Raw genomic sequence first — 19180 nt, 5'->3', positions numbered from 1 at the left:
CATAAACTGTACTGTTTTATGCTTGTTTACTATCCTCGACAACACACACAACTTCATAAAATGTTATTTTCAAATCAACTGTGGGTGAATGATTAATAATAAAGTGCCACAAATACAATATCCAATAGATTAATGTTTTTATAACTAAGAGGCCGCATTTACGAAACACTCTAGAGTAATGTAGCCAATAACAAGTGTCTTCGATTCAGAACATAACTTTAATAAAAGGTCCGTTTTTATTTTTCTTCTCCAAGCCGAAATATCGAATCACACATCTGGTACTTAGAGTCTTTCACTCCAGAATAGCAGCGCCCGGGTCTGAGGACGTGCAGATATAGAAATACATTTCCCACTGTAGCGACGTTCCACATCACCGCTCCTCCGCCTCTACGGCCCAGTCTGTCGGTCCGCGAGGAAGTCGCAAGATGGCTGATATCGCTTGGAAGTATGTTCCCCTCCTTAACATGAAGTCGTGAGTGTGGAAGAAAGCGAGGGAGGCACCATCGGGCTTTTATTTTTCTTTTCTTTTAGTTTATTTTATTTCTCCAAACATTCATTTCATTCCGCGTCGTGTCTGCTTCAGGCTTGTCTGTACGAGTTGACGCGTCAGTCACACCGGGGTTCAACTCGACAGCTAACCAGCTGCACAGTTAGCTAACATTAGCCAGGTAGCCAACTTGCTAGTGTAACGTTAGCTTGTCATAGTATATCCTGCATGCCAGCCAACATTAAACATATTATTTTAACGAGCTAGGCAGCTAGTATTGCTACTGTTATCAATTATCGTGACCGTCCGATGCTGAATTATTCGACAGTCATGTTCGCTAACTAGCTTTCTAGCTAGCTCGTGCGCAGCATTGCTTCTCAATGTGCAACAGCGGGATAATCAATTTGGAAACATCGCCTGAAACAACACACTCATCAACTTGCAAAAAACATTTATTGCATTATTCGTTTTTACATGGGGTTTAGGTCCAACCGTGTTAGCAAGTTTATTTGGCTTTGCTGGCGCCTCACCAACATTGACAGCGATGGAAAGCCAACTGTAACTACTCCAAATAGAGAAGCTAACTAGACGTCTATCTGCTGAAGTAGCGAGCTAGGTGGGGGCATATTTAGCTAGCTTGCTGTCAATTTATTAAAGTTATAAAGGGGGCAGGTCCAAGTCGATCGACGAAGCGCTACAACAGTCACTCACTGTTCGAGACAAGTTAGCTAGCTAATAGTGCATAGCTAGCTAACGTCTCGCCCATAACATTACAATCACGGCGTACAGAACGTATCCCGAGTCCACTCCCGGCCAGACACACCGGCTCAACAACACCGTTATGGGAGTTCAGGGGTTCCAGGAGTATCTAGAGAAGAGATGTCCCGGGGCCGCGGTTCCGGTGGACCTCCTGAAGCTGGCGCGCACCGCCGGCCGCCAGCCCCCTCACCACCACCACCACCATCCTCATCACCCAGGGCCCATGCCTCCCCCGCCCCCGCCGGCCCGGATCTTGATCGATGCAGACTCCGGCCTACAGCGCTTGTACGGCGGATACCAGACGGACTGGGTGTGCGGGGGCGAGTGGAACGCTATGTTGGGCTACCTGGCTGCGCTGTCGCAGGCCTGTCTCTACCAGGGAGGTCTCGAGCTGGTCGTGGTGTTTAACGGCACTCTCGGTAAGGAGCGCTGGCCGGAGTGGGCGCGCCGAGCCCAGGGGCAGCGGCAGACCGCGCAGCTCATCGTCAACCACGTCGGCAGCAAAGCCACCCCTCCTCCCCGGGCTTGGTTCCTGCCCCCGGCCTGCCTCAGTCACTGCGTCCGCCTCGCCATGTTCCGCTTCCGAGTGAGGGTGAGTAACAGTTTCTAGCTAACGTTAGTTTCGTAGTTTTGTATTTTGATGGTTTGACATTCGATGTCATGAGCGCATGGCCGCAACTCCCGTTCCATGTGGGCGCAGCTGGTATTGTGACGAGTGACATGAATCACCGACGTGTTGTCAGCAGCGACTCTGACCATGAAGTGTTAGTGGTAATGTTACTGTGTGCCCCAGTGTTGGAGCGTTGTGTGTTATTAGCAGTGTGAATGTTTGAAAGAAAATTGAGATAGGCCTCTTTGTGCGCTCTTCCACTCCCTCTGGCGGAGATGGGAGGAATTCACTCTGGGGATGCAAGAATGATGGCGGAGGAGAGTGCGGCTTGTTATGTATGAATTTAGCAGATGCGTTTATCCAAAGTAACAAACAGGAGTGATTTGAACCTCAGGCATCTTGACTCTGGTCTACTCTCATCTATTGTAGTGTATTCTACTCTGCTGTACTCTACTGTAGTGTATTCTACTCAGCTGTACTCTACTGTAGTACATTCTACTCTGCCGTACTCTACTGTAGTACACTCTACTCTGCTGTACTCTACTGTAGTGTATTCTACTCTGCTCTACTCTGCTGTACTCTACTGTAGTACATTCTACTCTGCCGTACTCTACTGTAGTACACTCTATTCTGCTGTACTCTACTGTAGTGTATTCTACTCTACTGTAGTACGTTCTACTCTGCTGTACTCTACTGTAGTGTATTCTACTCTGCTGTACTCTACTGTAGTACATTCTACTCTGGTGGTATCTCAGTGTGTAGCTGGGCTCAGAGCTGTGGGGCTTCTCAGACCAGATCAGGTTCTGCTGCTGTGTGACTCGGCATGTTACCCAGACACATTCAGACAGCATGTTACCCAGACCCTCCAGGAATTTGCGATGTTGCTATCGCACCATTTCACGCAAATTTAACGATTCCCTGCAAATTCAGCGCGACGTTGCAATTTTCACCAAAAGTTTACCGCAACTTTGACCAATCGTCGTCGTCTCCCGACGACGGACGGACGGGGGGTTGTGCTGGTCGTGTATTGCATGCCGCACTATCTGATTGACAGTTCTCTCTACATTCAGTGCTCGCGCAAGAAGGTGGAACGTACGGGAGATACCATTTCCAAAACTTGTAAGGGCGTAATCGTTTGTGAAATACCCAGAGAAACACAAATAGCCGACGAGGCAAAATCTCGGGAATCACTGCCGGACGCATTTTTTAGGTCTCGAAAAGAGGACATGTCCGGGTAAAAGAGGACGTCTGGTCACCCTAGTTTTATTCTTTAATGAATGTTTGTTAATTACTTGCTTTTCAACCAATAAGTCAATTGAAATTACAAAGAGGGAAATTCGCAACTTTTTATTGCAATTTTCATTTGCTCCCTTAATTTTATCGCAACAAACACCTAAAAAACACCACAACTGTCATTGCAAAGTTTTGGAAAAGCTCCTGCGAAATCAGGATTTTTTGCCCGCAACTATCACAAAAAGGCCCGCGAAATCTTGGGGGGACTGGTTACCCCCAGCTACATCTCAAGTAACATATCAGCTACCAGACACAGTGTAAAGTAACATCACTGCTGCCAGACAGTGTTAAGTAACATCACTGCTGCCAGACACAGTGTAAAGTAACATCACTGCTGCCAGACACAGTGTAAAGTAACATCACTTCTGCCAGACAGATGAACAGATGCCAGTGTTCAGATGAACTGGGCTGTTCAGACCATGGATGACGGACATGGATGACGAGCTCTCCCTCACACAAACTTTCCCTCACAGCCCACATTGCTGCGGTCTCCCGCTTGTGTAGATTCACCCTCTACAACATCTTAAAGATCAGGAGATACCTGTCTGAGCACTCCACCCAGCTGCTAGTCCAAGCACTTGTCCTCTCAAAGTTGGACTACTGCAACTCGCTGCTCGCCGGTCTCCCGGCATGCGCAACCCGCCCTCTCCAGAGGATTCAGAAGGCGGCAGCCCGTCTGGTCTTCAATCTACCCAGACGCTCCCATGTTACCCCGCTCCTCATCTCCCTCCACTGGCTTCCCATCACGGCCCGTATCAGATTCAAGACTCTGGTACTGACCTTCCGAGCGGTGAACGGGACTGCACCCGACTACATCAAGTCTCTCCTCCAGCCTTACACCCCCACCCACCACCTACGGTCTTATTCTGACAACCGTCTGGTGGTCCCACCGCTCAAGAGTGCCCGGTCCCAACACAAGCTCTTCTCCTGTCTGGCCCCCCAGTGGTGGAATCAACTCCCCACCTCCATCTGGGACACTTGACTGTCTCCCCACCTTCAAGGAAAGGCTTGTTGCCCTTGTTGGTTGGTTGTAACAGATTTAAATTATTGTACTCGCTGTGAAATATTTTTTACTGTTGATTGTTTTTCTACAGGTACACATGCACTTTTTGAGTTTCATGTTGTTTTATTGTAACTTGTTTAACTGCATGCTCTTATGGTTCTTCCTTTTGGCACTTATTTGGTTTTCACAATGTATGCTTCATGTTTTGGCTGCTCGCAATGTTCGGGGCTATCTCGTTGTTATGATCAGTGACCTATGCACTTTTGTAAAGCACTCTTTTGGAAGTCGCTTTGGATAAAAGTAGGGCTGCAACAACGAACCGATTAAAATCGATTATTCGATTGGCAACAAATTTCATTATCGATAAAGTTAAAGTTTAGTTGAGCGTGGAGCGGAGGTAGAGGAAAGGCCATCGGAGAGAAGTTGTTGAGTAACGTTGTTCTGAAACACATGGTGGCAGTGACGTGCGGTGATGTCAGTAAGAGGCTAGGCACTGAGTTATGAATGCCGGTTTGGATAATATATCAAAACAGTAAACGCAGTAAACAGTACAAGCAGCCTACAGCCGCTAAATGTTAGCACAGCCACATAGCCAATCTTTTCTTCATACCAGTCTGTTTAAAACTATCGAAAACATGTTGTCCCTTTTGCTGCAGTAGTCAATCTAAGTCTGGCGTAGACCTGCTTCTTGCTATTAACTCCTTTTTTGAATAAAATCGAGCTTGGGGAAATTTCAACTCTGATATCGGCAGACATCGCTGCTGTCATTTTGACTTGAATTTTGCGAGGATTACGCTTACAACGTAGCCAGTGCAATGACGTCAGCTGCGCAAATGTTCAGTAATATCTCGATTTTAATGGTTTTAATAAAAAAATGTACGTTTGAATTTTGTCCGGGTAGGCTGTGCCTACCATTTTGAAAAATTTAGACTTTTAAAATATTTTGGGAATATAAAAACCTCAAACAGACATCAAACTGAGTATCTTAACAATGTCTGGTATACATCCACAGACTTTACTTTTTCAATGAAGTTTCAAATAAATAAAAAAAAATATATATATATCGCCCCTGCCCTCCAAACAACCACAGTGTCCCAGCCTCATCTGGAGCAGTGGAGGCAGACTTTGTTCATTGGAAATCTCTCCATGGGGCAGCTGTCCATACACTGTCTGTAAGAAGAGGAATTGGATTTGGATAAAATGTGCATGTGCAATTTAATAATTATATATTCTTAGTCATGCTGAGCAATTTGAAATGAATGTTCTGCCAAACTAAGTGCTACAGTTTGGGTCACCTTCTGGTCTGAACGTTTGGGCTGGATCTGTGCAATAATACTTATTTCAGTGAATTCCCATTTTATCATGGTTATCTTTCCCTTTTAAATCATTTAGCCTATCAGTTAAGAAATGTGTGTGGCAAAGTTATTTTGAAGTAATTTATTCATTTTGTTCAAGATGTGAAGACAAAAACATTTAGTCCACATCAAGTGCAAATCATGGCCTTCTGCAGTGTCTTGAAATTATACATATCCTCCAATTACAATTTTCAATTGTTACCACATTCTTTTTTTGGCTATTATTCTCAACCGCCAGTTGAAAATATCGGCCACTGTGGGAACGGTTTCAGATACCTCATCAAATTACGCTAATTATCAGTTGGCCTAAATGCTTTAGATATGTTAAGTAGATTTGGTAGGCCTACAATTTACTTATTTAAACGGTCTTATGGTTTGACAAGTTGTCTCCCTCGCCGTGTCATTTTCCATTTTTGGGGATAGACTCCAAAAAACTCGATCAATTCACGCTGCTGAAAATAACACCACTCTGCTGGTTTACACTTTGCTTCTTGCGACATAACCCATCTTTAGTGTTGATGGTTTGATGGTGGTGCAGGTGACTTGTGTTGATGGTGATGGTGGTGGTGCAGGTGACTTGTGTTGATGGTGATGATGGTGGTGCAGGTGACTTGTGTTGATGGTGATGATGGTGGTGCAGGTGACTTGTGTTGATGGTGATGGTGGTGGTGCAGGTGACTTGTGTTGATGGTGATGGTGGTGGTGCAGGTGACTTGTGTTGATGGTGATGGTGGTGGTGCAGGTGACTTGTGTTGATGGTGATGGTGGTGGTGCAGGTGACTTGTGTTGATGGTGATGATGGTGGTGCAGGTGACTTGTGTTGATGGTGATGGTGGTGGTGCAGGTGACTTGTGTTGATGGTGATGGTAGTGGTGCAGGTGACTTGTGTTGATGGTGATGGTGGTGGTGCAGGTGACTTGTGTTGATGGTGATGATGGTGGTGCAGGTGACTTGTGTTGATGGTGGTGCAGGTGACTTGTATTGATAGTGTGGATGATGGTGTTGATGGTGATTATGATATTGATGGTGTTGATGGTGATTATGATGTTGATGGTAATTATGGTGTTGATTATGTTGATGGTGTTGCAGGTGGTGCAGACCCTGGAGGATCACCACCAGGAGGTGCTGTCTTTGTACCGGGACTTTGGCTTCGCCGGCCTGATCGCTCAGGACTCTGAGTTCGCTCTGTGCAACGTCCCCGCCTACTTCTCCTCGCACGCCCTGAAGCTCAGCTGGAACGGGAAGAACCTGAGCACCCACCAGTACCTGCTGTCTGAGGCAGCCAGGCAGCTGGGCCTCAAGACTCAACACCTGCCCTGCTTCGCTGCTCTCCTGGGTAACACACACACACACACAGTACCTGCTCTCTCCTGGGTAACACACACACAGTACCTGCTCTCTCCTGGGTAACACACACACACAGTACCTGCTCTCTCCTGGGTAACACACACACACTGTACCTGCTCTCTCCTGGGTAACACACACACACACAGTACCTGCTCTCTCCTGGGTAACACACACAGTACCTGCTCTCTCTTGGGTAACACAAACACACACAGTACCTGCTCTCTCCTGGGTAACACACACACAGTACCTGCTCTCTCTTGGGTAACACAAACACACACAGTACCTGCTCTCTCCTGGGTAACACACACACAGTACCTGCTCTCTCCTGGGTAACACACACACACACACACAGTACCTGCTCTCTCCTGGGTAACACACACACACGTAGTACCTGCTCTCTCCTGGGTAACACACACACACAGTACCTGCTCTCTCCTGGGTAACACACACACACAGTACCTGCTCTCTCCTGGGTAACACACACACAGTACCTGCTATGTAACACACACACACACAGTACCTGCCCTGCTATATAACACACACACACACACAGTACCTGCCCTGCTATGTAACACACACACACTGACACCATTAAAACAGCTACATTTAAAAACATGGCTGTTGACACGCCCCCTCCCCTCTCAGGGAACCACATCCTGCCTGATGAGGACCTAGCAGCGTTCCACTGGAGCCTGCTCGGACCAGAACACCCCCTGGCCTCGCTCAAGGTAACACACACACACCCACACCCACACCCACACACACCTCACACACATGATCACGTGAACACTTTACGAACCTTAATGTAGAACTCAACTCCTGTCACAGCCCCCTTCATATCTACAACTGCTCTCTGGGAGTTAGTTAGTCCTGGGGGGAGGAGTTAGTCCTGGGGGAGGAGTTAGTCCTGGTGGGAGTTAGTTAGTCCTGGTGGGAGGAGTTAGTCCTGGTGGGAGGAGTTAGTCCTGGTGGGAGGAGTTAGTCCTGGTGGGAGGAGTTAGTCCTGGGAAGAGGTAGTCCTGAGAAGCTCACTGTGATAACAAACAGCAGCAGTGTCTGAGGGGTTTCAGCAGTGTGTGTGTGTGTGTGCGTGCGCAGGTGCGTGCCCACCAGCTGGTGCTGCCCCCCTGTGAGGTGGTGATCAAGGCTGTGTCTGAGTACGTGTCCTCCATCAAGGAGCTGGGCAACCTGGAGGCCATCGCTAGGGACGTCTTCAAGCAGTCCCAGGTACACCCACACACACTACACACACACTGCACACACACTACACACTCACTGCACACACACTACACACTCACTGCACACACACTACACACTCACTACACACACACTACACACTCACTGCACACACACTACACACTCACTGCACACACACTACACACTCACTGCACACACACTACACACTCACTACACACACACTACACACTCACTGCACACACACTCACTGCACCCACACACACTACACACTCACTGCACACACACTACACACTCACTACACACTCACTACACACTCACTACACACTCACTACACACACACTACACACACACTGCACACACACTCACTACACACACACTACACACTACACACACACTACACACACACTACACACACACTGCACACACACTACACACTCACTGCACACACACTACACACTCACTGCACACTCACTGCACACACACTCACTGCACCCACACACACTACACACTCACTGCACACACACTACACACTCACTACACACTCACTACACACTCACTACACACACACTACACACACACTGCACACACACTACACACTCACTACACACACACTACACACTCACTACACACACACTACACACTCACTGCACACACACTCACTGCACCCACACACACTACACACTCACTGCACACACACTACACACTCACTACACACACACTACACACTCACTGCACACACACTCACTGCACCCACACACACTACACACTCACTACACACACACTACACACTCACTACACACACACTACACACTCACTACACACACACTCACTACACCCACACACACTACACACTCACTACACACACACTACACACTCACTACACACACACTACACACTCACTACACACTCACTGCACACACACTACACACACACTACACACACACTACACACTCACTGCACACACACTACACACACACTACACACACACTACACACTCAATACACACACACTACACACTCACTACACACACACTCACTACACCCACACACACTACACTCACTGCACACACACTACACACTCACTACACACACACTACACACTCACTACACACACACTCACTACACCCACACACACTACACACTCACTACACACACACTACACACTCACTACACACACACTCACTACACCCACACACACTACACACTCACTACACACACACTACACACTCACTACACACACACTCACTACACCCACACACACTACACACTCACTACACACTCACTACACCCACACACACTACACACTCACTGCACACACACTACACACTCACTACACACACACTACACACACACTACACACACACTACACACTCACTACACACACACTACACACTCACTACACACACACTCACTACACCCACACACACTACACTCACTGCACACACACTACACACTCACTACACACACACTACACACTCACTACACACACACTCACTACACCCACACACACTACACACTCACTACACACACACTACACACTCACTACACCCACACACACTACACACTCACTACACACACACTACACACACACTCACTACACCCACACACACTACACACTCACTACACCCACACACACTACACACTCACTGCACACACACTACACACTCACTACACACACACTACACACACACTACACACACACTACACACTCACTACACACACACTACACACTCACTACACACACACTCACTACACACACACTACACACTCACTACACACACACTCACTACACCCACACACACTACACACTCACTACACACACACTACACACTCACTACACACACACTCACTACACCCACACACACTACACACTCACTGCACACACACTACACACTCACTACACACACACACACTACACACTCACTACACACTCACTACACCCACACACACTGCACACACACTACACACTCACTACACACACACTCACTACACCCACACACACTACACACACACTACACACACACTACACACTCACTACACCCACACACACTACACACTCACTACACACCCACTCACTACACCCACACACACTACACACACACTACACACACACTACACACTCACTACACACACACTACACACTCACTGCACACACACTCACTGCACACACACTACACACTCACTACACACACACTCACTACACCTACACACACTACACACACACTACACACACACTACACACTCACTACACACACACTACACACTCACTACACACACACTCACTACACCTACACACACTACACACACACTACACACACACTCACTACACCCACACACACTACACACTCACTACACACACACTCACTACACCTACACACACTACACACACACTACACACACACTACACACTCACTACACACACACTACACACTCACTACACACACACTCACTACACCCACACACACTACACACTCACTACACACACACTCACTACACCCACACACACTACACACTCACTACACACACACTACACACTCACTACACACACACTCACTACACCCACACACACTACACACTCACTGCACACACACTACACACTCACTACACACACACTCACTACACCCACACACACTACACACTCACTACACACACACTCACTACACCCACACACACTACACACTCACTACACACTCACTACACACACACTCACTACACCCACACACACTACACACTCACTGCACACACACTACACACTCACTACACACACACTCACTACACCCACACACACTACACACTCACTGCACACACACTCACTACACCCACACACACTACACACTCACTACACACACACTACACACTCACTACACACACACTCACTACACCCACACACACTACACACTCACTACACACTCACTACACCCACACACACTACACACTCACTACACACACACTACACACTCACTACACACACACTCACTACACCCACACACACTACACACTCACTACACACACACTACACCCACACACACTACACACTCACTACACACACACTCACTACACCTACACACACTACACACACACTACACACACACTACACACTCACTACACACACACTACACACTCACTACACACACACTCACTACACCCACACACACTACACACTCACTACACACACACTCACTACACCCACACACACTACACACTCACTACACACACACTACACACTCACTACACACACACTCACTACACCCACACACACTACACACTCACTGCACACACACTACACACTCACTAAACACACACTCACTACACCCACACACACTACACACTCACTGCACACACACTCACTACACCCACACACACTACACACTCACTACACACACTACACACTCACTACACACACACTCACTACACCCACACACACTACACACTCACTACACACTCACTACACCCACACACACTACACACTCACTACACACACACTACACACTCACTACACACACACTCACTACACCCACACACACTACACACTCACTACACACACACTACACCCACACACACTACACACTCACTGCACACACACTACACACTCACTACACACACACTCACTACACCCACACACACTACACACTCACTACACACACACTACACACACACACACTACACACTCACTGCACACACACTACACACTCACTACACACACACTCACTACACCCACACACACTACACACTCACTACACACACACTACACACACACTCACTACACCCACACACACTACACACTCACTGCACACACACTACACACTCACTACACACACACTCACTACACCCACACACACTACACACTCACTACACACACACTCACTACACCTACACACACTACACACTCACTACACACTCACTACACACACACTCACTACACCCACACACACTACACACTCACTACACACTCACTACACACACACTCACTACACCCACACACACTACACACTCACTACACACACACTCACTACACCCACACACACTACACACTCACTACACACACACTCACTACACCCACACACACTACACACTCACTACACACTCACTACACACACACTCACTACACCCACACACACTACACACTCACTACACACACACTCACTACACCCACACACACTACACACTCACTACACACTCACTACACACACACTCACTACACCCACACACACTACACACTCACTACACACACACTACACACTCACTACACACACACTCACTACACCCACACACACTACACACTCACTACACACACACTCACTACACCCACACACACTACACACTCACTACACACACACTCACTACACCCGCACTCACTACACCAGGGGTGTCAAACTCATTTCGCATCGTGGGCCACATACGGCCTAGGGAGATGTCAAGTGGGCCGGACCATTAAAATTATACCATACTCTGCTATAAATAACCAAAATATCATGTCTTTCTTCTGTGTTATCTAGTTTAATTGATATAAAGACCATATCGTATAAACTCCGTCCAACCGCTTTAACACGTAATGATCTCTTCGGTGGTGTAGTTGGTTAAAGCATTGTACGGCCACATATTGTTAATGCGAATCTGGGATCCCAAGTTCGCGCCCCAGTCCAGTGAATCTCGTACGATATCCTTTAACTTTTACTGTGAGAAAATGACATAATTCTAAAGGCCTACGGATGTATCACAACATTTTAATGTGTGAGCACTAATATCAGATCAAAATGAACACATGTAGCCTTAATTAAATATTGAATAACGTAGGGTAGTCTACCGTCGGAGACAACCACTACGCCTCATTCAGCCAGTTTAAACGGCTGCTAGATGACGCTGTTCATTTTCAAAGCGCCGATAGTTCGGCTCTTTGGGCCGGCACAATCCGGAAGAAACCACCAAAGCTTCACAAGGCATCGTTCGCCCATCCCTAGTAGAGACCAAGGTATTAATTGATACCGTCTGCTGTTTTCAGTCTGTCTCAGTGATGCGGCTTGTCTTCTACTCTGATGGAAAGAGTGCGCCCCTTCGCGGATAATCCATGAATTACAGCGAATTAAAAATATTAATTCCATGTCTTTTATGCATTTTTCCACTTTCAAATTATCCTGCGGGCCTGATCGAACCTCCTTGGGGGCCGGTTCCGGCCCGCGGGCCGTATGTTTGACACCCCTGCACTACACAAACACGCTACACAAACACGCTACACACGATACAGATACGCGCTACATAAACTCACTGCGCACACTACACACACACACTACACACACTCATGCATATACACACACAAACTACACAGACATGCACACACACCATACACACTCACTACACACACGCACACATGCATACACACCCACTCGCTACAGAGACACAAATTTGCGTCTAGTCGTTTTTCTGGTCGATATGCTCTTGGTCAATCAAGATTGTTTTAGTCGAGCTGCCATATGGCAGTGTGAGATCTGATTCCCGCTTGTCATCATTGCTGAATAAACGAAATGTTCTACAGAAATTGTAGATTATATTATTTAAGACAAATAAAGCAACTGAAAAAAAATATATATTTAAAAGGAAAGGTGTTATTGTATTCCCTTTTGTTAATCTGTACTTTTGTTTTGTTTTGGTATTTTGCACACGGCACGAGCACAATTGGCTGCCGAACTACAAACTCTGCCATAGCCTACTTTGTCAGTGTTACATTTACATTTAGTCATATCGCCGACGCTCTTATCCAAAGCGACTTACAGTAAGTACAGGGACATTCCCCCCCGAAGCAAATAGGGTGAAGTGCCTTGCCCAAGGACACAACGTCATTTTACAAAGTACCGGGTGACTCAAACATTTTTGAATGCAAACTCTGCCAACAACGGTTTATTTTTCATAGTTCAACGTTAAATATGATGTAGCCTACCACCTGAAAACCATAGGTTGGCCAACCTTATGCGCTGGGTTGAAAAATGAATATGCCTATTATAAGAATCACATCCAAATCGAATGACATTATCTTCTCCGGCCAAGACAACACTATCTTTCTCTGTTGCACCGTTCCCCACTTGGCTTCTATGTAAGTTTGCATGCTGCACTTTTTCAGGCAGTGAAAAGTGCGCTGATTTGCATGTTAAACAAGCAATATTTGTAATTTGTAGTACATTGTAAGAGATAATAAATAATCAGGTATTTTGTATTATATCGGCATTCGGTAACAACAGGACTGGTGACATGAGGCTTATTATTAGTAATAACTGTACACTGTATGCATCCAGACACAACTGGACTCACAACCACGCAGGTCTGTAATGTGTGTGTGTGTGTGTGTGTGTCAGTCGCGAATGGAGGATAAAGTCGAGCGTTTTAAGAAAGCTGTGGAGTATTTCTCTGCGGCCTCCAAGCCCCGCCCACTCTCCATGGGCCCCTCCCCCTACATCTGTAAGTATCCAATCAGCTTCACTCCTGTCATATCTTGTCTGGACATCGATGTTGCGGTCTGTGTCAATCACATGGCTGTCAATAGTATTATCAGTAATTGTTGATAGTACATTATAATATTATTATCTCTAATTGTATATTATTACATGATCCATTAGCAATAGTACATAACAAGACTTATCAATGTGTAGGAAAGCATGTTGTGCTCCTTCAATTGTGTGTGTGTGTGTGTGCGTAGTACCTGGGTTTGGACCTAACCCATTTGGAGGACCTCCTGGCCACATGCAGACTGGAAAGAATCAGGTACCCTTTCTCTCTCTTTCCTCCTCTGTCTCTCTCTTTCCTCCTCTGTCTCTCTCTCCCCCTCTGTCTCTCTCTCTCTTTCCTCCTCTGTCTCTCTCTCTTTCCTCCTCTGTCTCTCTCTCTCTTTCCTCCTCTGTCTCTCTCTCTTTCCTCCTCTGTCTCTCTCTCTTTCCTCTGTCTCTCTCTCTCTCTTCCTCCTCTGTCTCTCTCTCTTTCCTCCTCTGTCTCTCTCTCTCCCCTTCTGTCTCTCTCTCTCCCTCTCTGTCTCTCTCTTTCCTCCTCTGTCTCTCTCTTTCCTCCTCTGTCTCTCTCTCTCCCCTTCTGTCTCTCTCTCTCCCTCTCTGTCTCTCTCCCCCTCTGTCTCTCTCCCCCTCTGTCTCTCTCGTATTATAAGCTGGTGGGAAAAATTGAGGAGTTTGTCGATGTGTGGGAGGTGAGGGGTGCCTTTTGCACAGTGGATGGGGAGGGGGGGGGGGTGCCTTGTGCACAGTGGATGGGGAGGGGGGGGGGGGGGGGGGGGGGGTGAGGGGTGCCTTGTGCACAGTGGATGGGGAGGGGGGGGGGGGGGGGGGTGCCTTGTGCACAGTGGATGGGGAGGGGGGGGGGGGGGGGAGGTGAGGGGTGCCTTGTGCACAGTGGATGGGGAGGGGGGGGGGGGTGCCTTGTGCACAGTGGATGGGGAGGGGGGGGTGAGGGGTGCCTTGTGCACAGTGGATGGGGGGGGGGGGGGGGGGTGCCTTGTGCACAGTGGATGGGGGGGGGGGGGGGGGGGTGCCTTGTGCACAGTGGATGGGGAGGGGGGGGGGGGGGGGGGGGTGCCTTGTGCACAGTGGATGGGGGGGGGGGGGGTGCCTTGTGCACAGTGGATGGGGAGGGGGGGGGTGAGGGGTGCCTTGTGCACAGTGGATGGGGGGGGGGGGGGGGTGCCTTGTGCACAGTGGATGGGGAGGGGGGGGGTGAGGGGTGCCTTGTGCACAGTGGATGGGGGGGGGGGGGGGGTGCCTTGTGCACAGTGGATGGGGAGGGGGGTTTAGAGCTGAAGCTCACATTTACATTTAGTCATTTAGCAGACGCTCTTATCCAGAGCGACTTACAGTAAGTACAGGGACATTCCCCCCGAGGCAAGTAGGGTGAAGTGCCTTGACCAAGGACACAACGTCATTTGGCACGGCGGGGAATCGATCCGGCAACTTTCTGATTACTAGCCCGACTCCCTCACCGCTCAGCCATCTGAAGTTGTGAATAGGAGGGTTTTTATTTAATGTTTTGCGTTTGGTTTAGTTTGATGGGAAAATAACATTGTGTGAAATTTGCAATTGAAATGGTTTTGTGTTGATAAGACATGTGGTAAAACTGCTTGGTTGGCTGGCAGTTCTAACTGCCTAATAAAGGTACCTTTTAAAGTCAAAAAGTCTCCCCCTCTGCCCTGTCTCTCTCTCCCTCTGTCTCTCTTGTCTCTCTCTCAGATTACAGATTGATAAAAAATAATACTGTTACCCTCCTCTCGTCCTCTCCCCTTCCCCCTCCCTCCTCCAGTTTGGGCCTCCCCAGATGACTGGGGTGAAGCCAGCCTATCACAATGCACCGTATGGACCAGGCTCAGCATTCCTGTTTCAGAACCCGCCTCCTCCCCTCCAGGACTGCAATGATTCACTCCCGGGGAAAATGGGCTTCTCTGATTGGTCGGCTCCATATGATTCCAGTCACGGGGGAGGCAGGTTACCCAATCACCACACAGGTGCTCCTCCTGGCCCCTCCCCCTCCCCTTCCTCCTCCTCGGACGGAGACGAACCCAATGACAGCAACGCCAAGTAGGAACACACACACACACACACTTATATACAAACACACACACATACATTTAAAAATGTATGTGTAACATGTGTAAAAATGTAATGTAAACCTGTCTCTCTGTCACCTCTCAATTCTCCATCCCTCTCCTCATTCCTCCATCTCTCTCCTCATCCCTCCATCTCATCATCCCTCCATCTCTCTCCTCATCCCTCCATCTCATCATCCCTTCATCTCTCATCATCCCTCCATCTCTCTCCTCATCCCTCCATCTCATCATCCCTCCATCTCTCTCCTCATCCCTCCATCTCATCATCCCTCCATCTCTCTCCTCATCCCTCCATCTCATCATCCCTTCATCTCTCATCATCCCTCCATCTCTCATCATCCCTCCATCTCTCTCCTCATCCCTCCATCTCATCATCCCTCCATCTCTCTCCTCATCCCTCCATCTCTCTCCTCACCCCTCCATCTCTCTCTTCATCCCTCCATCTCTCTCCTCACCCCTCCATATCTCTCCTCATCCCTCCATATCTTTCCTCATCCCTCCATCTCTCTCTTCATCCCTCCATCTCTCTCCTCATCCCTCCATCTCTCTCCTCATCCCTCCATCTCTCTCTTCATCTCTCTCTTCTAACCCTAACCCTCCATCTCTCTTTTCTAACCCTAACCTTAACCCTCCATCTCTCTCTTCTAACCCTAACCCTCCATCTCTCAGTCATCTAACAGACAAGTCCTCTAGGTGGGAGGATCCATCTGGGAGAGGGGGCGGGGTTTTGGGGGATGGTTCCCACGGTAACGGGAGTGGTTCGAACATTCCGTCGCTGTTGTCTATGGCGACGCGGAGTCACATGGACATCACCACACCCCCTCTGCCTCAGGTTGGTGTGTGTGTGTGGGGGGGGGAGGGGGGGGTTGGGAGAGACATAATTTACCCTCCTGCTTTAATAATGCTCTAATCACTATTTCTGCGTGTGTGTGTTCAGGTCAGTGCGGAGGTGCTACGTGTAGCTGAACACAGACACCGGAGAGGACTCATGTACCCTCAGATCTACCACATACTAACCAAGGTACACACACACACACCCTCAGATCTACCACATACTAACCAAGGTACACACACACACACCCTCAGATCTACCACATACTAACCAAGGTACACACACACACACACACACACCCTCAGATCTACCACATACTAACCAAGGTACACACACACACACACACACACCCTCAGATCTACCACATACTAACCAAGGTACACACACACACACCCTCAGATCTACCACATACTAACCAAGGTACACACACACACACCCTCAGATCTACCACATACTAACCAAGGTACACACACACACACCCTCAGATCTACCACATACTAACCAAGGTACACACACACACACCCTCAGATCTACCACATACTAACCAAGGTACACACACACACCCTCAGATCTACCACATACTAACCAAGGTACACACACACACACACAACCTCAGATCTACCACATACTAACCAAGGTACACACACACACACCCTCAGATCTACCACATACTAACCAAGGTACACACACACACAGATCTACCACATACCAACCAAGGTACACACACACACAGATCTACCACATACTAACCAAGGTACACACATAAACACACACCCTCAGATCTACCACATACTAACCAAGGTACACACACACACACCCTCAGATCTACCACATACTAACCAAGGTACACACACACACACCCTCAGATCTACCACATACTAACCAAGGTACACACACACACACCCTCAGATCTACCACATCCTAACCAAGGTACACACACACACACCCTCAAATCTACCACATACTAACCAAGGTGTACACACACACACACACACACACCCTCAGATCTACCACATACTAACCAAGGTACACACATAAACACACACCCTCAGATCTACCACATACTAACCAAGGTACACACATAAACACACACCCTCAGATCTACCACATACTAACCAAGGTACACACACACACCACTCAGATCTACCACATACTAACCAAGGTACACACACACACCACTCAGATCTACCACATACTAACCAAGGTACACACACACACACCCTCAGATCTACCACATACTAACCAAGGTACACACACACCCCTCAGATCTACCACATACTAACCAAGGTACACACACACCTCTCAGATCTACCACATACTAACCAAGGTCCACACTCACACACACACACCCTTAGATCTACCACATACTAACCAATGTTATTATACATATAAAGGCACTCAAACAGTCTCTCTGCCACCTCCTCCTCCCCCAGGGAGAGATGAAGATGCCAGTGTGTATCGAGGATGAGTGTAACTCGGAGCTGCCCCCGGCGGCGCTGCTGTTCAGAGCAGCCAGACAGTACTGCTACGGGGTGCTGTTCAGCCTGGCTGAGACCCACCGCCGCATGGAGAGACTGGCCCTCCGCAAGAGAGCGCCCCTGGAGGGTAGGAGGAACAGATAGGGGGGGAGGAAAGGGAGACAGGAAGGACAATGAGGGGAGAGGAGAGGAAAAAGAGAGAAGGAGGGAGAGAAAGAGAGGCCAAGCTG

General features: G+C 48.2%; 1 protein-coding gene across 1 annotated transcript in view; it reads left to right on the top strand.

The window, feature by feature from the left end:
- The first annotated feature begins 362 nt into the window (after nt 1-362).
- The window catches only part of fam120c (family with sequence similarity 120C), a 26649-nt gene continuing 7831 nt past the window's right edge, over nt 363-19180 (top strand). Inside the window, exons 1-10 of the mRNA XM_047033549.1 lie at nt 363-1838; nt 6597-6843; nt 7500-7582; nt 7953-8081; nt 14395-14497; nt 14736-14800; nt 16337-16611; nt 17310-17472; nt 17578-17661; nt 18906-19077. Of these exons, the coding sequence (XP_046889505.1) occupies nt 1329-1838; nt 6597-6843; nt 7500-7582; nt 7953-8081; nt 14395-14497; nt 14736-14800; nt 16337-16611; nt 17310-17472; nt 17578-17661; nt 18906-19077 (1831 nt within the window). The 5' untranslated portion in view covers nt 363-1328. The remainder of the gene's footprint in view (nt 1839-6596; nt 6844-7499; nt 7583-7952; nt 8082-14394; nt 14498-14735; nt 14801-16336; nt 16612-17309; nt 17473-17577; nt 17662-18905; nt 19078-19180) is intronic.

This window comes from Hypomesus transpacificus, chromosome 14, assembly GCF_021917145.1.
Source record: "Hypomesus transpacificus isolate Combined female chromosome 14, fHypTra1, whole genome shotgun sequence".
NCBI lineage: Eukaryota > Metazoa > Chordata > Actinopteri > Osmeriformes > Osmeridae > Hypomesus > Hypomesus transpacificus.
The sequence above is the reverse complement of the archived record's forward strand: the minus strand, read 5'-3'. Positions and strand labels throughout refer to the sequence as shown.